Here is a 27,248-nt window from a genome sequence, read left to right on the forward strand (position 1 = left end):
ACCAATGGAGCAACATATCAGTCGGCCCTCTCGCGCACACATCCTCAAATTATCAAACGAGGGAATTTCGCTTGGGGGAAAATGCCGTTAATCTCTCCTCGGTTTGACTAACAAGACTCAAATGAAGCCTTAAAGCTGAACTTCGATGCCTCACAGCAGACTAGAGAGAACGTCCTAACACAGCATGGAGGCTGTAATTAGAGCATGAATCCTGTTTTAAAATGGCCGCACATACCAACTTCAGTGGCGCAGGTTACCAGCCAGCGAACCATCTCTCTCCTCCTCCAGTTCAGAGTGGACAGAGTCATCCTCATCACCTACAAAACACACAGAGGACATGATGTACACCGATCTCACCATTTTCTACAATTAAAATAAGAAATGGCAACATTACACATTTCATTACACATACCCTCTTGGCAGTTTTGATAGACTACTTGCATTTGGGAATCATAACATTTGTGTTGTGTGTGATTTTCATAATTTAGCTGTTAGTACAGCACCACATGGCTCCTCTGATGGCAGATGTAACCAGAATATGCTCGTAATTGCACAGATGATGATTTGTGACCCTTCCATTTTGAGTACTTTATTAGCAGTTTTGCTGACAGGAATTCAAGCCGATACTCTAAATACCAGCAGAAAGAGACGAGGGGGAAGCCACAGCAACACTGCTGCCTGATGATCTGAGGACTTCTCTGTGTTTACTGTGGGACCCATAAGGTTTAATTATGTGGTTTCTTCTCATCAACAACGGTAAGACTCTGTGTGATGTTTTTGCTGTTAATTTGTAGCGGGGCAGCAGAGGGCTGCAAAAAATTACAAGTTGAAGGAAACTGTTGCATGTTTTGACTGGTGATCAGTGCTCTGATTTCTCTTTTTTTTCCTCCTGTGGTGAAACGATCTGTGAAAATTACTGACTTGCCCTCATACTTTCAGTGCACACTCTCTAAAGTACACACACACACACACACACACACACACACACACACACACACACACACACACACACACACAGCACCTGCAGTCCGAGCTCCAGTGCCACGTTGAGCAGGGTTATATCAGGAGGGTTGTCTGCGGGTGTAGCTATCTTAAAGGCATCTTGGGCCAGTTTAAAGATTAAGGAAGAGGAGTGGATGTTTTTCTGGATAGCCTCGAGCACCGTCCGCAATCTCAACATGTCCCCTGCAAGCAAAAACACAATGCAAACTAAGATCTTGATGGAGAAACACCTCAATGACAAACGCTCTCATTCTGAGTAACATCTGAACGGACATTTTCCGATATGGTGGCGGTACCTTTAGCGGCAGTGAGCATGGTGGAAGCCAGCTCACACTGCTGTGACTCCAGATGTCCCAGCGTGAACCAGCGAGGATATCTGCTCGGAACTATGGAGATACCATGATGAGGGTGGCCGACGTCCCCAGAGCCCGCCGATGACTCCAGCACCGGCAGCCTGAAGCATACAGTAAACGATCTGTTTTAGATATTAAAATATTAGGCACTTTGTCCTAATATTTTATTTATTCCAAGATGAATTTTAACACTAAAAGAAAAATACACACTGAATTAATGCAGTATGTGCAACCATATGACTTTTACATCAAACTTAAAAGTAGGACATGAAGCAGTTTAACACGACAGATTACCAAATCATTGAATAAAACAATCACAATCTACTACTTTTGTACACTCACTTAGCCAAGACAACAGCCCTGCAAAAAACTGCAACTTCAAACCTAAATGCTCACCAACACCTCTAAAGAACTTATAGCCGGTGTTACGGCCCGGCTCAAAAGCCACAACATAAAGTGGAGACTGACACCAGAGTTTTAAGAACAAATGGGTTTTATTTTGTATCCTGTGGTAAGCACTGCTAAAACCATTGCACCCAAGCAAGCAGAAGAGCAAAAATAGTGAGCCCTGCAAAGCTGACCTCATACCTGCCTTTATCCACACCTCATCAGCTGCAGGTAATCAGCAATGAGCAGAAGCAGCACATGAAAGTCTCACTGCCACTACAGAGAGCAGGGATTGCAGATGGGCATTTTTCAGACTGCCTTTCAGCCAGGACCACTATAGTGAGAAGATGATTGACATTTTTTTTGTCTGCAACAACTTATATTTGGTGTCATGACTCCGTTTTGGAACATTCCCACCCATCCATGTGCATACAAGGAAAGCCGGAGACGAGGAGAACGGCTGCATAACCCCACAGAATAAAGCTGGCATCAATGAAAAGAGACATGACATTGATTAAGTCAGATTCAGCACCATAGAACAGGGGTGCCCAATACGTCGATCGCGATCTGCTGGTTGATCGCAAGAGGAGTGCAGGTAGATTGCACGGAACGCCCAGTGGAGTTGGGGAACAAATGTAGATCGCACGGCATTAAAAGAAGTGCAAGATGGATGATAAGCTATCGTCCATCTGTTTCGTTACCACCCTACACACGCTCATTTAACCACGCTGGCTTTGCTAGTGGCTTGCAAGCTGAAAAAGTGTGGGCACCCCTGCCATGGAAGGTGCTGGGGTGCAGGCGGGTTGCAAAGCAGCTTGCAACTCTGGGCAAACTAAAGATTTGTGATTTGAGTGTAAATTAGTCACAAAGTAATCATTTAGAGCACATTTTTCTTCTGAATTTGGAACGCTACTAAAATTCAAAAAAGCCACTTAATGAAATGGAGGCCCTGTTCATTTTATTGTGGCCTTATTTGTATAAAGGCAATATTAACATGATTTACACATGCAACATAAAATACTATTAATCAATAGCTGATTAATGCTGCAGTGAATGGGAAATCTGACCTCATGGCGCGGAGAGCCACTTTATAAGCCAGGTCTGCGTCATGTGGCAGCAGGGCAGAGAACAGGTACTTGGCGAAGGTGTGCATTGGAACGCTTTCCCTGTGGATGACCTCACCCAGACCGCTGAACGGGCCAGCTGGAGCAAAGAGAAAAACAAAGAGAAAAAAAAAATAAAAAATCTTTACCTTCTGTCTCAAGAGCATGCCAAAAGCACCATTGTGTGAGGCATGGTCTCCACTGCCTGGATGTGACTCACGCTGAATAAATATTGTATTGTGAGTTAAGCTTGTCAGTCACACTTCACAACCTTCGCAATAAAAACCTCCAACTTTAACATTCTGAACTCAAAACTGATTTCCCAAGTTTCAAAATCTGATATAATCTTTTGTAGAATGTGTTTGATATTGGACAAATAAAAACAACAATTTTAAAAGTAAATTCACGTCTTACCTTCTAGTAGCTGTACGGCCTGCTTCCGTAGTGTCTGAACCAGGAGATCATCCAGCTCCAGTTCTTGAAGCTTTGCAACAATCTGCTCTTCATTACGACACACCTAGAACACAGACACACAAATAGCATTCACTAACTATAAAGTCCATTTTCAGAGAAATATGGTCTGAAGTAGCCAGAAAAAACAGACACTATTGCAAGTGTTTCCAGTGGAATTCAACTAATTTCAAGAATTTCAAGACTGTCTAAATAAATCACTCCACTAGCATTAAAAATGATATGAAAGAAAAGGCCTTGGAATTTTAATACTTTAAGGATTTTGAGTTTGAGATACACTATATTACCAAAAGCATTCACTCACCCAACCAGATCATTGAATTCAGGTATTCTGATCACTTCTATGGCCACAGGTGTATAAACCAAGCACCTAGGCATGCAGACTGCTTCTACAAACATTTATGAAAGAATGGGTCGCTCTCAGGAGCTCAGTGAATTCCAGCATGGTACCATGATAGGATGCCACCTGTACAACAAGTCCAGTCTACTACTAAGTATTCCACAGTCAACTGTTAGTGGTATTATAAGAAAGTGGAACCAATTGGGAATGACAGCAACTCAGCCGCGAAGTGGTAGGCCATGTAAAAAACACAGAGTGGGGTCAGTGGATGCTGAGGCGCAGGGGTCACCAACTTTCTGCAGTCAAACTTCATATGGCCTTCAGATGAGCTCAAGAACAGTGCACAGAGAGCTTCATGGAATGGGTTTCCACGGCTGAGCAGCTGCATCCAAGCCTTACATCACCAAATGCAATGCAAAGCATCGGATGCAATGGTGTAAAGCACACTGCCACTGGACTCTAGAGCAGTGGAGACGTGTTCTCTGGAATGATGGATCACGCTTCTCCATCAGGCAATCTGATGGATGAGTCTGGGTTTGGTGGTTGCCAGGAGAACAGTACTTGTCTGACTGCATTGTGCCAAGTGTAAAGTTTGGTGGAGGGGGGATTATGGTGTGGGGTTGGTTTTCAGGAGTTGGGCTCAGCCCCTTAGTTCCAGTGACAGGAACTCTTAATGCTTCAGCATACCAAGACATTTTGGATGATTTCATGCTCCCAACTTTGTGGGAACAGTTTGGGGATGGCCTCTTACTGTTCCAACATGGCTGCACACCAGTGCACAAAGCAGGTCCATAAAGACATGGATGAGTGAGTTTGGTGTAGAAGAACTTGACTGGCCTGCACAGACTAGAGTCCTGACTTCAACCTGATAGAACACCTTTGGGATGAATTAGAGCAGTGACTATGAGCCAGATGTTCTCATCCAACATCAGTGTCTGACCTCACAAACGTGCTTCTGGAAGAATGGTCAGAAATTCCCATAAACACTCCTAAACATTGTAGAAATCCTTCCAAGAAGAATTGAAGCTGTTATAGCTGCAAAGGGTGGGCCGACATCATATTAAACCCATGGATTAAGAATGGGACGTCACTCAAGTTCATATGTGTGTGAAGGCAGACGACCAAATACTTTTGGCAACAAAGTGTATTAAACGACCAGCAGGTTATCACACACTCTTGCATCTGTTCACATCTATTGTTACAGCACACACAACAAATTTATTTTACTGAAACCAAAAAAAAAAAAAATCTAGTTCAAGGCCTTTATGCACATGTGATTAGTTTTAAATGCAATTCTTGGTTGAAACATTAAGGCTGCAGCTAATTCTAGTGACATTAGGAAAGGTCTGTGCAGTCATGTTAAGCCCTCTAAAGCAGATTACCATTTACACAAAGAAATGGTTTCTTGGATTTATTCTAAATCACAGTGAACACACACACACACACACAAGTACTGTGACTTCCTGCTTGTTTTTCAGGAAACAAAAATGCCGCAACCCCCCCTCCCTCTCTCCTTGCATGGCATTTACTTTCAACAAATGGTAAATTACAGTGATTTACTTTCACGGTGACATCTACAGATTTACACCAGCTTCTTTATATAATGAAGTGTGCCATAGGTGTATTTTAGTGTTCATTAGCAATCCAAGCATCCTCACTTTAATGTATTCTCTATAAAAGGTATGGAGTTAGTTCAATGTGATATTAAATTATTACCTTATCCTGTGCATACAGTCCCTCGGGCATTATCCTCTGTTGACCCATACCCATCAGAGCCACCTCTAAGGCCAGAGTCAAGTAAGACTCCCCTGCATCTGGACTGCCCCACACTGGCACATGGTGGTACACTGGAGGTCTGGGGTCACAGTCTAAAAGGAAAGAAGCCCCAAAACAAAAAGAAATTCAGTCATCAGATATCTAAGAATGCAGGGGACAGAAAAACAAAGACTCAAGCATTGCAAAGCTTCCTTTCATAGCAGAAAGGAATATGTATCATATATACAGTACCAGTCCAAAGTTTAGAGTTTATGGGCAAGTGTGTCCAATGAAAGATTTCTATAATATCAATATTAATCTATTCTAGCACTAGCATTTGAAAAAGCATCGTTTTTCCCCCATAAATCTTTCATGAAAAAAAATAAAAAAATCTGGCACTACTTTTTGAAATATATAAATAAAAGCTGTGTGGAATTTATATCAGTGTGGCTTCGACAGTAGGTTGTGTTGACAAATCTAAGATGGCTGCTTGCCCTACACTAATGCTTGACAATTATAACTGAGAACAGATGCCACAAGAGTCTCAGCTGTTGATTGGTGCCCATTTGTTCTCTCTTGCTCCCCCTCCCCATCATTCTGCTTAAATCCCCTCTGAGCAAGAGACACCCCCCCCCCCCCCCCCCCAAAAAAAAAAAAAAAAATCCTGTTTATTCTAGGGATGTATGTGTAGTAATCTAGAGAAAAGTGGAAACTGGGCTTACAGACTTAACCCCATTGCTAACTTGCTCTTGTTTTCTTTCTCCTCTCGACTGATTGGTTGATTTGAAAATACCAGAGAGGGAAGCATATTTTGATTGGGTTAAACAAGGTCTAGATACACCCAGTTTACAACAGATGTTCCCAGCTGTCTCACACCGGGGAATGAAAGCATGGTGCCCACGCTATACTCCCGAGCACGCAAAATTATCATACCACTCTCCTCAAACTCCCAAACCACCACAAGACAATCATTCTTTCTGTAGTTCTATCTTCAACACACACACACACACACCAAACAGATGAGTGTGCCAGTGGTCAGCATTGTCTGAACTGACAATAGTTCCCTGTAGCCTGGTAACAATGAGAAAACCAAGCCCCTATTCTGTTCTGTTGCAATGGCCACTGGTACAAAAAGAAAAAAAGAAGAAATCCCTGGACAGAGTGAGAAATGCAAATGGTGATAAATTCTATACATACCACACACACACACACACACACACACACACACACACACACACACACACACACACACACACACACACAGGAGTGTGGTCTGGTCTAAATGAGCAGGGTGTTCCAGCCCAATCCATTCATGCTCTGCTAGTTTATGGCTGCCTGCAGCACAATAGTGCCTAGTCCTCGTATAAGACCATGGCGACTGTTGTGTGATGAGTCACTGCTGGTGAACCTGATCACCTCGAGTTCGGATTATATACTGCATCAGCCGGTGATGTGGGCCCAAAATTATACCTTGTGTTTAGCAATTGGCCTCTTTGTATAGTTGTGTAAGAAACCTGGGATCTGACTCATGGTTATGTATGCATTTTGCTGAGGTGTATGTTAAGATTTTGGTTTGCTCTGATAGATAGATGCTTCAATAGATGCTTGGCTCAGTAGTGCTGCAGACTAAACAGCGGACGCCCAGAGGCTGAATTTTTTTTTAAAAATCCAAATAACATGTTGCAGCATGGCAGCAAACGAGGATTTCTAAACTTCTTTCCTCAACCAAAAAAAATAAAATAAAATAAAAAATAAAATAAATAATTGATCAGTTTAAAACTTTGTGCTTGTATTGACTTACTACACACATTACAGCCACAGCAGTATGGTTTTTACCCCATTGATACCATTGTCCATCATATTCTACACCATAAACTATAATTGGTTTTGCACTGAAAATGCAGTTCTTGCTGAAGCCGTCTTACTATCAGAAATGGGATACCTCAGGGTTCTATCCAAGGGCCATTGCCATTCATGAATTAATATTTCTAAGCCACGCTTCAATGGATGTTTTTTTTTTTGATGATACATTTTTATACGCCCCAGGCTCCAACTAATCGTCAGTCTGCATTTGACAGTTTCAAATCAGCACTCTTTAATCACAGACTTTCGATGCAGAAAGCAAAACACATTATCTACTTCTACCACTGACTCTCCGACTACCCTGCAATTAAAACTTTAAATGGCACCCATATTATCCTACAAATACCTAGGAATTTGGCCTATAGGAGACTTTCATTTAATTTTCACACTCAGCGTTGCATGGTTCAGAAGATAAACATCACACTTGGCTTCTTGTACAGAATTAGGGATGCGTGTCTACTAACCATAAAGCAGCAGAGCTGTTCTGTGTAATCGTGCTGCTCCAGCAGTTAAACTTTGTACACCACAGTCCATCACGCTTTATCAATAATGACTCAGCATCCTTCTCTGTGTGAAAAAGTTTTTTAATGTCCTTACAGTGAAAAAATAATTAGCTGTTTTGCTTATTAGCTATTACTCTATAATTAACTATTATTTGCTTTTATTTTTATAATAAATACAGCACACAATCCATTAACTGCTTAATTTGAGATGTTCCTTATATGCACACTAACCTCTGCAGATCTGCCCTCAGACTAGAGACCCACATTCTGTCCTAGGAGACCTTTACTGAAAGCTTTGTTATGTGATGTTTTATATGATTTCTGAAACTGGTTTTATTCATTTCTGCATGTCTTTTTATTTCTCAACCAGAGGGCCCAATTATGTAAATATAAAATTAACAAAATGATATTAAATAAAAACAAAAGAAAGATTTTCTTTGCTTATGAAAATCTAAGGTGACTTCAACTCTGAGTCCAAGACCTGAGCGATGGCAGGAAACACAGAAAACTCACATTCACAAGGTAGAAACACCATTTCCTGTTTACAGTGTAAAGGAGGTTTGTGAAGGCAAACCATAAAGTGCATCACCCTGAGAGTTTGGTTAACAGCTGTGATAACTGCTTGAAATAAAAAAAAAAAAAAAAAGCACTGTGCCTTTGTTTTCATACCTCCGGTGTCCATGGTGTTGTCGTCATCAATGCGGCACATTTCTGTGAGCGTGATGAACAGACAGCCAATCGGGTCTAATGGGTGGCCCACCCAGCCTTCCAGGTTGGTGGTGGAGGTTACACCCCTCTGAAGAAGTTCTGAGAATGGAAAGGGAGGCTGACATTAGAGTGACCATTTGAGATGCTGCGCGCTCTCCAGAAAACAAACGACACTCGCACCTTTCTTTTGGTGTTTGTAGATGTCCATCTGCCTCTGCTGCTGGAGGCGGAGCGTGTTGATGATGGCGACAGCCAATCGTAGGGCTTCTCTGGAATAACCATGTGAACGCAATGCGTCGACGCGAGCGCATGCTGTTGGGACGTGGTCTGTGCGGTGAACACAGAAGAAAGATAAGGACAAGACACCTTCACAAGCACAAACTCCTTCCTGTGTACAGGTGCATTTTTCTTGTAAACCTCCACTGCGCGCGCACACACACACGCGCACACACTCTGTCTACAGGACATATGAGGCAGTTAGTAATGGCATGCGCACACTCAAACTCACATACACACTCAGTGCAGTCTCAGCAGAAAGCCTGTGTGTCTGATAGCTGGCTTAAGTTGCAGAATCTGACAGATCTTAGCTGGAAGCTGCTTACTGCAGATACTGGCCTCAATATCAGCAGAATTACTGTGTGTGTGTGTGTGTGTGTGTGTGTGTGTGTGTGTGTGTGTGTGTGTGTGTGTGTGTTTTGGGCTGGCTTTCAGTTGAATTTGAGATTGTGTGTGTACAAACTGTCACAGAAACACTGTCATTCTTCCTGAAAGTGAAGTTTTTCTATTCGCTTGCAATTGAGAAACTGATTCTCAGTGCACGTTTGGAAATCATGCATGTGCACTCTTACACATTACAAACTGTAAATGATGCAAAAGGTAAATACCATTACTATTCCTGGACATGAGTAATGAAACCCTACCTAGCCAAAGCGGCAGACCCTGTGGGTTGAACAGCAGGCTCTCCCCCTCTCTCTGATAGGACGGAGACATGTAGTAGTCGCTACTGATGATCCTCTGCAGGTGGCTGTCCTGCCAGTGGAGGTCGCAGGCCTCGATGGCCCGACTGAACACAGTCCTCCTTGGCCTGGACAGAGAGTCTGACACAACACACAGCATGATTATTAGTAGAAATGAGGCACATATAGTGTATATTGTTCACATTATTAAGTCTTTATACTAATTCAGATTAGTTCTTGCTTGCATTTGCAGTGAGCTCAGATTTTAATGTATGCATATTTGTGGGTTTTGGTGCTGACCCTGGGCTAGGTTGCTCTGCGGCAGAGCGTTGGTAATGTTCGGAAGCTCGCTGCCATAGTTGCCGTCCTCCAGAGGGCAGATGTCCATGTCCCCCCATTTCTTCAGCTGCTTCAACCAGCCACTCTTCTCCTCACTCTTACAGTGAGGATTTAGCACCACGCACACCCACAATGCACCTGTGGACAGGGAGGTGGTCAGATGTCAGAATCAAGGACAGCAGAAGCTCTGAAGCTCTATTTCAGAGAATGATCCTAATTCTGTGAACTGAGCTTGAGGTGCGAATGTGCTGCTTGGTTTCCTTTTCTTATAGCACTGGAAAAACAGGAGCTTTAAATGTGACCTCGTGTTTTCCTTATTTTCTTTAACACACTGTTCCAAGTTTGGATGCTCATAATCCCTGGGAGCCAAAAGCTCAGGCTTTAGGCAGTTCTAAACACTCAGTTTCAAACCTTTGTTTTTTGTTTTTTTTTTAAAAACTCTTGGCTGTGTGTGACATCATTGAGAGCGGATATCCCTAATATGGTCATCTCAGAAACTCTGCTGACCCGCTGCTCAAAAATGTTTTCTATCAGGTGCACCAGTCAGATGAATGTAGGCTTAAAGTGATCTGTACCAAGGCCTTAGTATAAAACAGCTGATAAGCTAAGAAAGAAAATGACCACCAAATTAATGATACAAAAATGAAGCGGTGGTTGCAGCCATCAAAAACTTTCCAAGCTTTTTAAAACCCAGAAATTCATTCTTTTGAGAGTTGCTAAACGATTCAAGACTGAATTTGCCAGTGATTTATTTCTAAAAATTAAAATTAGATTGTTAATCCTAACAGGCAGCTTGATGCACTAAACTCACCTGTTCAACATAAAAACATTAAAATCCAACTGTGTCAACAGTCAGGCATCCACATATCAGAGAAAATCAGGCCGCACACGCCGACTGTTATTTCTGTCTGTGTCATGATCCCCCTAGCTCACCCAGGAAGTGTTCTTATTGACCTCCTAAATACTGCAATTGATTGCAGAGAAGCTGAGCAGCAATATTGATCGGCAGCCTTTATCATTCACTCAGTGCAGGCAGAGAGGAGAGGCCCAGGCATGAGGAGGAGCAGTGGACTGGATAACCTAATAGCTTACTGGCGGGATAAATGTTTACCTGGCACAGTGACTAGACATTTGTCAGAGCAACAGAAGGAAGACTTCTTTAGGCCCATGACTGCACCATCAGGCTGATCGCTCTTGATTTTCCAAACTACCAAATTGTCAGACATCTCTCTCTCTGTGTGTGTGTGTGTAACTGGTCTTACCCAGCTCATCCCAGAGCTGCCTGCACTTGTCCGTCATTCCCGTGCCTTGTTGTCTCCATAGCGACAGTCGGGGGTCCGCCATGAATTGTTCCGTTATGAGCGTTAGCATTCGGGCTCCGTTGGAGTCTCGCATTCGTAACATCTCTCGCACCTGGAAAGAGAGCAGGCTCAGTAACGGGGTGTAATTTGACAGTTTGACTGGAAAAGCAGCACGTAGCTGCATCCTATACACAGTCACACAGGTTGAAGCGGAAGGTGGAGGCAAATACAAAGACAGCAGACAGCTCAAGTTAACCTACTTGTCAATAACGCAAATATTTGACATTTTGTGCATATTTGCCTTCTTTCTGGGAGTTGGATATGAAAATGTCAGTTTAGTATGGAGCTGGAACATAACACAATATATTGTTTTTGCATTTTAGATATAAATATAACAGATGGGTATCATTATCCATCCTCTGAGCTAACTATACAAGGTAAAGAGTGCACTTTCCCATGAGTACTGCTTTAATACACATAATAGAAGCAAGTGTCTAAAACCCAGAAAAGGAGTAAGGACATCTAATTTGAAATTCAAACAAATGGAAAAGACAGAGCATGACTTTTGGCTATTCACACTGCATGTATTATACACAGCATTCTGAATGCCAATTAAAACAGAAGAAACAGTTTGGCCCTGAAATTGAGAACTTGGCATTATCAGAATGTGTTAAGTGGGCTTGTTTCACTCAGACAAAGGAAGCATAGAAAGCTACACTGACTGATATTTAATCATAATTGCAAAGCTGTTAATGCCTAATTGAGAGAAACAAAAATATTGTGAAGCAGATATTAAAAGGTTATTCTCAGGAGCTGCAGGCACATATTCTGTTGAATTGTAGAATTGTTTTTTAACATAGTTACTATTTACTAGAAACTAAATGCTGGATATCCATTTGGTCAGGATTACTGTAACAAATATTTTGAGGTATGGCTAAAGTGTTGCCATACTCTCTGCTATGTTAACCATATTTTAGTCAGCTGTTGTAGAAGTGGGCACTCAGTTAGCAGAGCTGTTTTGCTGAGCTGCCTGTTGGGGTCCAAAACAGTGTGGAAAAAAATCAAAACAACGAGCTGGAAGATGGTTTAAAAAAAAACAAATAAAAAAGCCACTGAGTGCTGAGGAGGACTCAGTGGCTTTAGAGATGTGGGTTGGTCACTATGAGCAATCCCTTTCAAAGTTCGCCTTAATTTTGTTATTCTGGTAGTTATTTTGCTGGTTGGATAACCATCTTGCCAAAACAAAACAATTAGTGTTAAAATGATGGAAGGGAAGGGAAGTGGTGAACCTTAGCGAACATGGAGTTGAGCTGCTTTCCGGAGCCGTAGTATCCTCCCTGGGACAGAAACTGTTTGACTTGCTCCCTGACTTGATCTTCATCCAGATGCCAGCAGTTATCATCGTCAATGCTGGCACCTGCAGTTGGGTCTGGGGCACCTGAGAACACACACACACACACACACACACACACACACACACACACACACACACTAAATGACAGGGCTAGAGAATCCCACAGTGCTTGAAATGTATGCAGACAGCAACAAGACAGCACATGCATTCTAACAAAATCCTTGAATTCGTAGCAAAACTTCATTCCTTCCCGTCCTCAATCCACACCAAGAGAAAAAGATAAACAGACAGTGACCATGGGGAAAGGGAGTTTACTTAAAGGAAGCCTCAGCTGCAAAAACACCATTTTCTTAGCTCAGTACAAACATTTCATCTAAAATGTAATCCCTCAGTGCTGAAGGATGGCTGGAAATTTTTACCCAGAAACAAAGGTGAATTCCTCTGAACCTCTGCTGAATCATGGCACCGATCCTCTCTGCTCTCAGGCCTCTTTGTTTAACTTTGAACTTATAGCGCACCTACATGACACTTAAGAAATGCTGCTCATGTTTGCTTCATATCCCCCCCGAGTGAATAATTAACCTCTTTATTTTTCTTCTGTGTGTGTCGGACTAATACTACAGGGAAATGTGGATATGCTCAGCATGTGGAAACTGCTTTGATCTAGCAGGAAGCAAGCTGAGGAAAGCCCAGAGATGCATTTCCAACTGGCTGGAAGAACGCCGCAGCAAATAGCAACATTCTTCCATCAAAGCCAGACTCATGCCTGGATCAACTGAACTTCAACCCCCATGATCCCCTTTGTCAAACACAGGAAGCACAGCGCAGGGCTTCCTGGACGAGAGAGCTGGAGAATGTCAACATTTAGCGAGCAGGATGAAATAGAGGAGGAGATAAAGAGGTTTGTTTGGTGAAAGGATGTGTCGAGTTTGTCGTTTCCCCGATGCAGAGCTGTTCTGGCTCTCCTCGTTTTTAATCTCTCGACTTTCTCTGGCCCTTTCATCTTTCCTCTCCTTTCTGTCTCCTCTCTTCCATTTCCCCGAGTGCCATTGCTTCTGTCTCTTCCTCTCAGTGTCCCTCTCCTCTTCACACATCTCTCCCTATGCCTTCTCCTGCATCCATTTCATCATTCAAGCTTTTTCCTCTGGCTCCTTCAACCTACCCCTGCCAGTGGGAGGAGGTAGCGACTGGAGAGTGGGAACAGAGAAATCAAACGAGCCATTTGAAGCCCGGCTTGCTGCTTTGCCGGAGTAATCAGGGGCTCTGACGTATGACAGCCCGTAGGCTAGCATGCAGCATGTTTCAAGTTGCAAGGCTTTTAAGTGTGGCCTGTTGCTGTGAAGATATCACTGAAGAGGGATGGGCAGCACCTCCACAGAGCAAGAACTTTTTTTTAAGAATTAAGGAAAGCGCTGTACTTTCTGCCTGTCATGAATTTATGGCATTAAAAACCTGGTGTAGATACAGTCTGTGGTCTCACCGTGGACCTGGTTGATCTCGGAGTTCGAGGAGAGAATCTCATCGGCCAGTTTCTGAGCGGTGGGCAGCACCTCGGTGTGGTGGGCTGTGATCAGATACTGGACCAGCTTCTGTAGCTGATCTCGGTTCATCTGGAACAATGTCTCTGAGATAGGCAACCGTAGCTTCACCTGCGTCAAACAGAAGTGGGCGTCCAATGTGTCAGCTAAATACATTCATTACTGTGAAGCTTTCTAAAGGAAAGTCCCAGCTGGAAAACTCATTTGGTCTTCAATCTCATGGGACATGCCTTTATCCAATGGTACTATACATGTTCTAAGCAGTTTTTAAATATATGAAATTAGCTTTTTTCTCACTGGTCTTGTCAAACAAGCTGTTAACCAATGAGCATACCCCGGGGTATCTCCTTTCTAAAAAACTTAGAATGACCAAGATTTACAAAATGGACTCCAATATTTTATTTGATAAGACCCAAATTCAGTGACTGGAGCCATAAACTCTCCAGGAAAGTGTTTCCAGAGGTCAAGTCTGTGAGCGGTTTTCCCCATAGACTTCTATAGGACCAGAAAACTTTTTGCAACCACAGGTGGCCATTAAAAAGAAGCTGGAACAGTCCATAGAGCCACTTTAATTTCTGGCCCTACATGAGAGAAGCCATCACTGCTAACACTGATTTTAATGCATGTGCATGTTTTGGTTACGTGATGTTAAGTCAGTGCTGCTTAGTGTTCAAAGTACTATCAGTGCATACCCTGTGCTGTGGTTATTACCTGTTCAGGCTTGCGAATCCGATATAGTGAGAGTGCCACCACATGTGCGCAGTAGAATATGTCTCGATTTCCACAGCCACAGGTGACAGAGGTGATCTTGCAGCGGTCAAAGCTGATGGCCACCTTGTGGGTGACCTCTGGCTCTGACGAAGTGGCCGGCTCGGTCACCGTGCCACTGAGGTGAAATCCTGCAGAGACACAAGGAGGGAAGGAGGACACAGGTGAGATTTAAATGGTCCTAATAAGTATGACAAATTAAAACATTTTCAACAGTCTCCTTTGTTTAAGTTTTATGTGTGGACCACTAAGAAATAAAGAAGCAGAGAAGAAAGAAAAAAGTAGGAGAATCTTTGGTAGTCTGAGCTTCTCCAAACATACAGGGTGAAGCTTGAGTACAAAACACATCTTCATGAGGCACAACAGTGCACTATGCCATCTGATTCTCTGGGTCTCTCTCTTTAACTCTATACATTTGTGTGTGTGTGTGTTGGGGGGGGTTAAGTTGGAAGGTTGCTAGGGTGGGATCATTTCCTGCCCACACACATACACACACTGCCCCCAGGATAGTAAGGCTAGTTGGCTAAATAAATAAACTAACTCCACTTTGCATAATTCGTCTTTAGAGCCCTGACACACCAGGCTGACCATTTACTGCTGGCCTCGGTTGCTGAGTGTATGCAGATGACCATTTCCTGTACTTTTTACGGTATGCCAGACCTCGATGGCTCTAGCGGGCCCTTAAAAGTAGCCACTTGGCCAATTTCACACACAAATACACAGACACAGACAGAATTGAGTGGATGGATAGCGAACACTAACAGAGCCATAGTTCCCTCTCTAGTTCACATTGGCCATGAGCAGTCCAACCAACCAGTCTTTGTGGTGTTCAACTGCATTTTTTTAAACAAATGATTCAAGCTGAATGAAGCCGCCCCAACCCTCCACTTACCCAACACTAAGAGATCTCTGTCAGTTGAGTTCCCTGAGAAGTTATGAAACATATTCTCCAGTTAAAATTGCGCAGAATAGAAAAACCTGCTTAAAAGGTGTTTGTGGCTTTTTAAAGGGATATCAGAAACTGTGTTTAACCAAGCGGCAACCTCCTGGACTGACACACAAGTGCCAAACCTGCAGTTCATGTCGTGGCATGAAGCTGGCTCCAAAGGCTGTGTGGTAAAGCACAGCCAAGAACTGTGTGTTTTTTAAAGCAGTGCCTCTATGTTGCACTTGCACAGTTTATGGATGCAGCTTGCTAACCAGACTTGCTAGTGTCAGCTGAAAACTCTGCTGTCTAAATATGGTCACTTCTGGTTTAAGAATAAAACATTTCAGCAGCCAAAACACTCATGTTGAGGTTTTGAAATGCCAAATCCAGAAAACAGTGGATAAAAACAGACGCACAAGCAATGAATGATGTTAGTGTGGCTGCATCCACTCATATAAGGTTCATTGATTAACCCCATGTGACATCCAGAGTCTAGAAGCAGATGAAAGGGAGAGCAGCTGAGTATCTCCAGGCTCTGTCTTTGATCCTCTTCTGTTTTCTAGTTATTAAATGCTTAAACTGTCTTTTCAACACAACACAGTTGTCACAAATATGGGTATCCACAAAGATTGGAACCACCACCAGACTGATGTCAAGTGGTAAATGTCCAATAGAGATCATTTTGGAGGAGGGGGAAGAAAAAACAAACTCAGGTCAGCAAATGAGGAAACAGGATAAAGGAGCTGAGTTTTTTTTTTTTTTGGGGGGGGGGGGGGGGTAGAGGCAGGGAGAGTATCTGGTCCGTCATGTTTTCGCACTTTGACAGGTCAATTATTTATGAGGTGAGGGGTGTGTGTGTATATACACACACAGACTTTGGATTACTGCATCTGACAAACCACTGCAACCCCACTGCTTCTTTTACAGCCAGAAGTACAAGAGAGAAAAATAAAGGGATGACAAACATGCTAGCAATATTATGGCTATATTAGGCAAGGCAGTTGTGGTTTAGGTGGGAGGTACATAGCTAAAACCCTAACAAACCAACAAACATTGGTGAAAACACAAAGACCCCCACAGACACACACGCACACTTCAATTCTGGGGTACGGGCCAGCATGGTAGAGTGGCCTAATAAGCTTGTTTTAAGCCATCCCCTGGCAAAATCCCACAACAGGCTTTTCCAAACCAAATGTTGAGAGCACAAACACAAGGTAGCTCACAAACACACACACACACACACACACACACACACAGCCAGATCCAATCAACTGTAAACTGCTTTCACCAAGACAAAGGAAGATAAGGAGCCATGGGAGAGTAAGTGAAGAGAGTGATGGCAACACTGAGCGCACGCATTGTCTCACCAACTCAAACACCTTCTGAACCAAAATGAAACCGGTCAGCTGCCCACATCCTGCAAACATACTCTATTTAGGTCAAAATCTCAAACCATTGCCCAGACCACTGACAAAAGGGCTATAAATGTTAAGCACAGACACAAAGCCGCAACTAATACCGAAACCATCCCAAGTGCAGAGGCTCAACCTAAAAAATAACAGTGCAATCCTCTGCTGCCCAGGCAATTATATGCAGTCGTACCTTCCAGGTAGAACACCTCGGAGTATGAAAAGTGTGCATTTGTACTAATTACTCAAAGCTGTCAAAGAGAAAAGGCTGATGTTTTTGTCCAACTTTACATGTCCTGAGTGCTTTCAGCATCTCAATAATTTTCATCAACGGCTAATGGTGCAATGTCCCGGTAGTCATAGCCTTACTGGATTGCATTTTATTCTCTCAAGACTTGATTATACTCTTTACACCACGACTGTTTAGTCATTCCTATTATACTGCTTTCAAGACTGCTTCAAGTTCAGTGTCTGAGACACAGTTATAGCTGGAGCATTATACTTTAAAGTCTCCAGAAAAGTTCACATGGTGACACAAAAGTGAGGCGCGCAAACATCCGCGTGGACTCTCGTGCTCACCGTCTGACGGACCCAAGTGGACAAAAACTAGAACACCAGCTTCAAAGGTAACACCACCAACAGTGGCATTAATATGAAAGATGGACTTTCATGTCACACACTGAAGCTTAAAACTTCACAACACTTTACCATCTTACAGTTTTGAAACCAGATATGATGACTGAGGAGCGGATCTGAGTGAGAAACTGAGGGAAATTGACAGGATGCTAGACTGTGAGCACGCAGTCACACATGAATACCCTGTTTTATCCTCTTATTCCAATATGAACATAACTTACAAAATTAACCAAGTGCTGCATTTAATACAAATTTAAAATACAACCAGAGGAGTTTCCCACTGATGGCTGATTAGAAAGAATGCAGGTTTGAGGCATTTCTGCATTGGCTTCACTTTTCAGACCCAGAACCTATGTCCATCTTCTAAATACAGTCCATAGTGGCAACACGCTCGTGCCAAAGCAGCCCCCTGCGGTATCTGCAGTGCGGGTAACCCTTTCAATCTGCGTGTGGCCACTTGAACTACCCACATGCATACCTACTTCTATACGCCAACACACCCAGCAACCACCAAAGCCACACTGACTAATCTGACATACTGCTCTAGCTGGCTGCAAACCATTAAACACAATAACCTGTTTACAGCATCTCTAAACGTACCTAGGGATCGGTCTTAACATTGCCTACTAACTGACACACCAACTGATTTACAAACTGTCCGCTGAGCCAAACGGGCCATCTGACTATGAGAGGAAGGACAACTGAGACACTGTGAGTGAACAGAGGGAAGTGAGGCCGATGCATCTGTCAGTGATAGACATAAAGAGTCCTCCAAATTGTTGAAATTTCTCCCTCCCACAGAGTCCGTCTGTCCAACCGATCTTTGTGTCTTGCAGCATAGTAATATTGTAAATGTCAGAAATGGCTTTCTATTCCTCTGCTCCATCTTTATAATGGACATACCTGTAAAATCTATTTGAATTAATCACAGCTTAGAATAAGGGAATTCAAATGTGATCTTCCTGTGCTGAAATCATCACAGCGGAGAGCTAAAAGATCAGGCAAAAATCAGGGGAGTGCATTTCTCAAAAGCATTGGGGGAACATTAGAGAGCCATCGTCCCCACCGAGCTGTCTAAATAATGTCTTGTCAGTCATCCCTGACTACTGCACTTGTCTCTAAAACTCTAGTCTTAGCATTTCAGATGAGGAGAGAAGTTTTGATGGTATGTGATATTTTGTTTTAAGTCTTTTCCAAAGCTGAGAGTGCTGCTTTCTCTCCTGTATTTCTTGGGAACTATTCCCCCTCCAATTCTTTCCATTGTCTGACAGGTTAAAGCCTATTGTTGCTCAGGCCACAGGGATGATTGTGATGGTGACACTGCTGCTCTTTTCACTTTCAATTAAGTCTGAAATGGCTCACACAAAGTTCAGTCCGTCCGTCTGGCACCCCGTCCCTGCGCCCCTCCCTTTATCTTTGGCCAGTTTTCCTGCATTGTTGCTGGGTTTAATAATCTGGGTAAGTTAGCAGCTTCTGGCAATCACACCTTGGTCACATAATATGGCCACTCAGCAAATTAGGTGAAACTCATGCAAGACTTTAAGGCCCAGTTTACATGAGAACATTTTCAGTGGAAACGGTGTCGTTTTACCATTTTCAAAAACTAACACCACAGCTATTGCTGTTCATATACACTCGCACATGTGCAGAAAAAGTATGGCGGTCGCAACCTTAGTGCACATGTGCAAGTACCCCTGTTTTCATGTAGTTCTCATGGAAATGGGAGGCCGAAACGCATCAAAACTTGACTGTTTTCATCTGAAAACGTTCTTGTGTAAACGGGGCCTTAGACTCTTGTGGTTGGATGACTCAAAGAAGAAAAAAAAAAAAAGTTTCTGGCAGATAAAAGTTTATCCTTTAGAAGCTCAAAGGACTTCAGGAAGTCACTGCTTCTAATCAGAGTTGAAAACTCAAACAGGATGTAGTATATACTTGCTAGGGCAGGCAGGTTCTCACAGGCTTCCCAGTTTCCAGTCTTCAGGTTAAGCTAACTAGCTACTTATCCTTTTACAGTACAGATATGATATGGGCAAAGAGACTACAGCTGTTTTTCTTTGTATGACAAATTTATCTTAATAGAGCTGCTCTTGTAAAAGCAAATATGTTTGGTACACCGGTGCATTCAGATGATCATTCTGATTGTGAAAACTGGTAGACATGACCCCCAAAAGCTTTCAAAAATATATGATTCCTGGTTCCTCTGATTTAAAGATTTAAATTCAAGTAAAGAGCCTGACTCTAACCCTACATTAACCTGATATTTTGGAGAAATGCAAAAATGGACATTTTTGGGAAAAAAAAAAAAAAAATGTAAATACGATTTGATGTGTAAATTATTACTTTATTTTATGCCTGATTGCCAAGATTTGGGAGGACAATTAAATGAAAACAAAAATGATATATTCTAAATACCTAGTGTTAGAGTTAGGATTAGGGTTATCACTGATGACGACTCAGACAGTGAAGCTTGGTGTAGCCATTTTTCTCCAGTTATAGAAATCTGTGTGTGTGTGTGTGTGTGTGTGTGTCTCAACACTGAGGGTGTCTTCAGCAGATGGGGATGCAATGATACTTGATAAAAAAAAAAAAACGCTGCATCAGACAGTCTGCAAGAACACACAAACACACGTAAACATGGTGAACAAAGCAACCTTTTCAGAGCCTGTCTGCTTTTGTTCTTAATGCCACAGTGAGCAGAAAGATGAAATGGTGCAAACTAGTCAGTGATATTCACAGAAGATACCGCTAATCTCTCTCTCTCTCACACACACACACACACACACACACACACACACACACACACACACACACACACACACGCTTCATGCATCCTAGTTGTGAGTCTGGATCAGCAAAACAGATGAATTTCTAACAAAGGTGAATTGGGAGTGTGATGTGTGTAAACTGGGAATGTTGCCAAGTATAACGATCTGGCCAAATCCTTGGGGGGGAAAATCACATGGCACTGTGGATGCATGTGTCTGTGTGTGTGTGTACCCAGCATGTGTATTTGTTTTGTGTGTTCTATTTCAGGTAGGTACGTGTGCCCTGAACACCCTACCCCAACACTCACTCTCTCTCTACCACTATACTACTGACACGTTTTATGCCCAAGAAACTGTGTGCATGTGTGGTATGACTGGTTACTAACACTCACTGTGCAGGCTGCTCCACATTTAGACTCTCATACAGGGCTGTGTCCATTCAAAGCTAAGATATAATCTTTGTTTTGACTCCGTTTAGGGAAAGATGGAATATGATGAACTGCCAACTCTCTTGTGGCATAAAAAATTTAGGTTTTGACTGAATTTGCTCTTAATCTGGATTACGTATATTTCAATCAACGCATATAGTATTGCAAGTGAGTAAGACTTCAGAGTGTATAATTTTGGTTTGTCTGTAGTGTGGAAGTTGGTGCGTGAGAAAACCACAAACAGCATGAGAGACTGGAGGGACCTCCACTATACATCTTTCTATTATACTTTGTGACACCCTGCAGCCAACCAGCTACACACACACACACACACACACACACACACACACACACACACACACACACACAGCACTGTGCCTGTCTCCCTGTTATACACCATCTGTCACTTGATGGCAACCCCGCCTACAGAAGCAAATCAGCCTATCAGGAGGCCAAGAGCTCCCTATGCTAGGCCATTAACCCTTAATCAGCTGGGGATATGGAGCTGGGTGGTGAGCCAAAGTGTGTATGTACACACACAGACACACACAAAATAGACTATAGCATTATTCAACCAAAGCCTCAATTTAGGTAGACAGAAAAACCCCGCCTACCCCTTCCACTACGCTTTAAAGCTGTGGAGGAGACCATCCTTGATTCTATTCATCTACTCTCCCCACAGCACTGTGCCTACACGACAAACACTTTAACGGGGGATGCAGCGATCCTTTGTGGGCGTCAAAATGAAGGCGTAGCATTTGGCAGAACAATATTGATGGGTGGCTAATTAAAGGGAAAAATTGAACTTAAAAAAACCCCCTCAGATCTCCTTGACTCCATATACTAACCAGCACCACCCATAATGAAAACCATGTCTCTGCATGACTTGGTGAATTGTCTTGTCCCCCTCCTGCTCTGGAGAACCTCTTTAAGAAGAGCCTGCAGAAGGTGGAGAACTGGTCCAATCACTTGCTGCTACTCTGCGCTCTTAGAGACTGCAGAGCAAAGAGACTACCACTGGTAGCTACAGTGGAGTTTCCACAGGATGAGAGACTCACTTGGGCAGTACTTCCAAATAAAATATTTACAAGAGAAACAAATGTCAAAAGCTCCTTTGGTGACACATATGCACAGATAAGTACGAAACACCGTCACGTGTAAAAAACATCTATGTTTGAAGTACTTTAAACATAAGTGACTTGTGACAATATGCCATTTCATACAACATGACTTCATTTATGAATGAGTATGAATTAAAAAACAAAACGGTATTAGTGAGAATTTAAAAACAGATCATTTTTACACCTTGAACTGGCATTTCTGTTCTCAAACTGTTTCCTACTAATGCGCCACAGCTTAGTTTAGTTAAATAACCATCTTAACTGCTCCCAGTTTTACAAGATGCCTAGATAAACACATACAGTGCAGTTATAAAAAAAAAAAACAAAAAAAAACCTTGTACACTAAAAATCCTCCTCTGCCACCCACAAACTCCCTGTCTCTTCACGCCAACTGTCCTCTGCTGTCATTTCTCACTGCGCTTCTCGGTCTGCGATGACACATTGCTATTTCCAACTTTTATCAGGAAACTGCATCTCAGCAGAAGTATGCCCTGTAGAAGAAAAGAAAATCCAAAAAAACCAAAAACCAAAACCATGTTGGTACCTCCCTCTTCCTTCCTCCCCCCACCCGCTATCTTACTTCCCCCTTTCCTAAAGTAGCCCAGGATTCGTCCTCCTCCAGCAGCCAACACATCACTCTCAGCCTGTGGCCCTCCCTATTTCCCATCTGTTCTGACAGCTCCAAGGTTAACACAGCAACCCCCCCCCCACACACACACACACACAGCCATCTATTCAATCTACCATCTATCTCTGCACTACACACACACACACACACACACACACACACACACACACACACACATAGAATCCTCTCCTCCCCTCTGCCTATCAAACCATCCATCCATCCATCATTCACCCATCCATCCTTCCCTCCTGCAATGTTTGCTGATGCGATAACAACTGATTGATTCATTTGTGATTTCCCAGCAGCCCTGTCCCAAACACGCACGCAGACACACGCACACAAAATCCTTGCTAACCGGCGGGACTCATTTGTCATGATTACACTGAATTGATTCCCTGATTTGCTCCATTCTGTTGCAACTTGTGGGGGGAGAGAGAAAGAGGAAGAAAGAGAAAGAAGTGGGAGAGAAAGGTTTAATCAAGTCCTTTTCAGCTGATGTGTCACTGTGAAAACAAAAAAAGAAAACTGCAGATCTGACAGTACACATGCTGGTAGAAATCAGCTGACGAGCCCCAAACCCAATTGAGCAAAGGGCAACAAAGAAAGAAAGGAAGAAAAAAAAAAAAAAAAGAGGAAATGAGAAGAAATTCAGGGGGAGGAGAGGCAGGCCTCGGATTACTCTGAAGGGACGAGCGTGTTCAGCAAAATACTTGAGAAGTGATAAAGACAAAAACCAGTCACAACCATCCGAATGAGGAAGAACAAATAAGACAGAGCCTGCACACCCTATTTTAGAGGTATCTTGACTGAGATAAAAAGCTGTGAGGCTGGATGGCTGACATCCTTTGCTTGCCGTGCATGAAATTCAATCAAGGACTCGATTTGTCTACTTTGAAAGCAAGCTGAGGCGATCCATTTCAAGACTCTCACACATTCCGCTTTTAATGGAGAGCCGTTTGGTTGATTCATAGCATTGTGAACGACACTAGAATGAAGGTTACTTGGCGAGGAGAAACGCTATAAATGGTGCTTTCAGCTTTTCAGGAAGATACAGGACCAGAAACCTGAGAGCACCGAGAGCTGAAATGCTCACACGCAAACACAAGAAATACATTGTGGGGAAGACAAAGCTGAAGCTGTGCGGAGGTGAAGCAGAGTTAAAGGGCTATAGTACAGTGTCCTACGCTGAAGCGTTCGCCGTTCACTCAAGGCTACATTAGTGATAAGGAGGGCACATTTTTTTTTGTGCCAGCCTGTTTGCTGTGTTTCAGTATAGAGGCATTATTGTGCTGCAGCCTTGTCGTACAAAGGGGCGAGCAAAAGCAATTTATCATGCTGCAAACACTCAGACTCAAGTCACTCCTTGCATGTGGTGAAGCCTACAAACATGGTTAAGAAGAAATCCTGGACTTCCACCTCCACCCTTTTTTTTTTTTTGGGATCCCCATGTCTTAAAACAGGTGACGTATACGCACAGAGGAAAGCTACAGACAGACTGCAGAGGGATGGAAACCTGCTGCGACGCTTTAGAGATGCAAGAATGCAAAGCAGCTTCGAGCGAGGCAACAGTTTTCACTTTACACAAACGTCCCGCAGCACACTGGGCATCAGATCATAATCAAACAATAGCACTTGTGTTGATTCCCACAGAACCTAATGCACCCAAGTGTCACGTCAGCCAATCAGAACTGAATATGTAAATAAGATGCTCAGTGCAAACCAAAGTGGAGGTGTGCCTGAAGGCTAGAACAATCAGGGAAACAGCCTACTTCATATCTGTTCTGGTAGTAAATATTAGTCCAGGGAGCCATACAACTTTCTATTAACCCCACTGTACAGAAATCCAATTAATTACATCTGTTTCAAACACACACACACACTTTTCTGAAATGTCTGAACTGAAATTAAAAAACAACCCCAAGCTGCCCTAATGCTGTCTGATGGTTTAGAATAGGACATAATGTCCTCTCTTGATTACACCAGTTTCCAGATGTTTACATGTGGAAAAGAGCATCCATCTGCTACCTTTCCTATTTGCTTTTCAAGACAAAACGCACACACAACAGGACACACAGACACCAAGAATACACAGCAACATTTAAGCTAATGAAAAGAAGCCTGTAAACTGATACTGCACTGGATTTACCCTTTAGTTACATTACATAGACTTACTGGATGTATACACAGTACACTCGTGTTGGTGTTGCATGTATACACTCATGTACACATGCAACACCATTTTTTTTTTCCTTTTAACTTAAGTGTAATCACTTACAGTCCCACATACTTGTGTGTTTATCAAGTATGTGAGACTTATGATATGGATGTGTGTGTGTGTGTGTGTGTGTGTGTGTGTGTGTGTGTGTGTGTGTGTGTGTGTGTGTGTGTGTGTGTGTGTGTGTGTATGTGTGTATTCTCATCAGTGTGGGTTGATTTATAAAAATGTGTGCATTGTGTAAGCTAAATATGCACACATATATGCACATTTAAATAAGCATGAATTTCCTGCGTGTGTTTACGTATGCCGAGCCTGTTGTCCCCGTCTCTCCCTCTGCTGCCCTTTTGTCTCTTCTTTCTCAGTCTCACTCGCACTTTGCCCTTTTCCTAAACCTGCCGTGGCCTTAGCCATGGTTTTTGTTTAATATGGCGGCATGCAAAGCAAAAGGAACAACCATCTGCCATATGCATGCAGCGGCTGTCTTAGGAACAACAAGGGCTGGCATCACAATGCCTCTCTAGCTTGTGTGTGTGTGTGTGTGTGTGTGTGTGTGTGTGTGTGTGTGTGTGTGTGTATTTGTTCTTCATGCACAGTCTGCAGGGCAAGATAAGTATGCATTTAAGAGGCTTATATTTCATTTCAGGAACTGAAGGAGACAAAATGGCTCCATTCTGAGTTGGCGAACACAACACAAGGAATGGTGGGGTGGCAACAAAAACAGAAAGGAAAAGAAAAAGCTTGCTGTGATGCTGTTTGTGTATGCACACACAGAAGGAAAGGAGGCACAAAGCCGAGCATTTGTAGTTAGTGCACAAACACAATTGAGCACAAAGCGGAACATTTCAAATACAAATCCAGCTTTATTAATCTATGTGTTTTGTTTACTGTACAGCTAAAAGCCAAAGTGCGACGAAAGCTGCCAGATCGCCGTCTGAAGACTGAGCAAAAGTAACTTTTAGAAGTAGTGAGTGTTGACCCAGGCTCATCAAACACACGCCACACTCTCATAGAGCTTCTGAAGCAAAGTGTGCTGGATACACGAGCGCACAAAATTAGCCAAAACAAAAAAAAAAAAAACACAGTATGAATAATTAAATAACTTTTTGATGCTTTGCACAGTACAGTAGAGCACATCAACGGCATTCATGGCAGACGCTCGTGTGTTTCAACTTTAATTCTGACAAACAAAGGGTGCAAAAACACTTTGACTTTGAAGCCAATAACCTCAGTTAATTTTAGATACTAAGATTCACTGAATCTGAATTTGGAGCTGAGCAAGCCAGGGGAAATAAAAGTGAGCGCTGTTGGTTTACTGGTTAATTTAGCTGCCTATTTACCATAGTAACAGCCAGTCCCGCTGAGGCTCCGATCAAACAAAAGAAATTCAGACGTGGACTCGGTTCAATCCCTGCTGGCGCACTAAGTTTCAGCAAATCAGAAAATAGTCACTGTAGTTAGGTTCAGCTTCTGCAAGATTATTTTCTTTAGTTGCGTTTTTAAATTGGAAAGATTTTGTCTAATGCAAAAGGTCATGACATTTGTGGTTTTGTTGGACCGTCACCACGTCTGAGTTTAGAAACCTTTCCGCCCCCTGATTAGCCTCCACCCTGTGGAGCTGATCACTGCTCACCATGCACAATCATGCATGAAACATGAATAATGAAATATAATAAAAAAAAAAAAAAAAAAAAGCAGCTTGCAAGCCAATATACAAGCTGACGACTCACATGTCCCCCTTCTCTCAGTCTCTCGCACACATGCACAATGGCTCTACAAGGGTGTAACACTCATTTATCCATTAGCTGAAAAGCAATCACAGATTTGCACAGACACATACACACACACACACACACACACACACACACACACACACACACACACACACACACACACGGGTGGGGGACTTCTGGTTGACTTCATCAAGCTCTCATCAAGCCAAGCCACCATATGGGGATGGGGCCCAAAACAGAGGGGGATTGGATTGTGTGTGTGCATTTGTATGTATTGCAAAGGACCCCCCCCCCCTCCCCAAATCCCCAAATACAACACAAAGGAAGCATGCATCACCAAATCGGGTTTGTCTTGCATGGATTATGACGCTACTGCTGCCCCATTAAGACTCCCCCAGCGCGCACACAAACACACGGACACCCTGAAGGTGTGTTGAGCTACAACAGCTGAAACAAGGCAACGAGCGGTCCAGACACCCTGATTGCTACCCCCTCCCTTTTCATATCCACATACGCGTGCATTTCTGCTCATTCCATCATTGGGTCTCCATTTCCGCCCCTTTTATTTTTAGTCTCACATTCCTCCTTGTTCTCTCTCTCTCTCCAAATGTAACCAGCAAGCCAGCATGGCACCCCGAAAATCC

General features: G+C 42.9%; 1 protein-coding gene across 1 annotated transcript in view; it reads right to left on the minus strand.

Annotated features, from left to right (window-relative positions):
- zswim5 (zinc finger, SWIM-type containing 5) overlaps window positions 1–27,248 on the minus strand; it is a 63,894-nt gene that overhangs the window by 3,610 nt on the left and 33,036 nt on the right. Inside the window, exons 2-15 of the mRNA XM_030750990.1 lie at window positions 14,685–14,872; window positions 13,916–14,084; window positions 12,371–12,519; window positions 11,043–11,193; window positions 9,742–9,918; window positions 9,406–9,582; window positions 8,666–8,812; window positions 8,447–8,584; window positions 5,373–5,524; window positions 3,260–3,362; window positions 2,810–2,945; window positions 1,299–1,456; window positions 1,022–1,185; window positions 236–317 (exon numbers count right to left, since the gene is read on the minus strand). Of these exons, the coding sequence (XP_030606850.1) occupies window positions 236–317; window positions 1,022–1,185; window positions 1,299–1,456; window positions 2,810–2,945; window positions 3,260–3,362; window positions 5,373–5,524; window positions 8,447–8,584; window positions 8,666–8,812; window positions 9,406–9,582; window positions 9,742–9,918; window positions 11,043–11,193; window positions 12,371–12,519; window positions 13,916–14,084; window positions 14,685–14,872 (2,091 nt within the window). The remainder of the gene's footprint in view (window positions 1–235; window positions 318–1,021; window positions 1,186–1,298; window positions 1,457–2,809; window positions 2,946–3,259; window positions 3,363–5,372; window positions 5,525–8,446; window positions 8,585–8,665; window positions 8,813–9,405; window positions 9,583–9,741; window positions 9,919–11,042; window positions 11,194–12,370; window positions 12,520–13,915; window positions 14,085–14,684; window positions 14,873–27,248) is intronic.

This window comes from Archocentrus centrarchus, chromosome 17 (genome assembly GCF_007364275.1).
Source record: "Archocentrus centrarchus isolate MPI-CPG fArcCen1 chromosome 17, fArcCen1, whole genome shotgun sequence".
Taxonomy (NCBI): domain Eukaryota; kingdom Metazoa; phylum Chordata; class Actinopteri; order Cichliformes; family Cichlidae; genus Archocentrus; species Archocentrus centrarchus.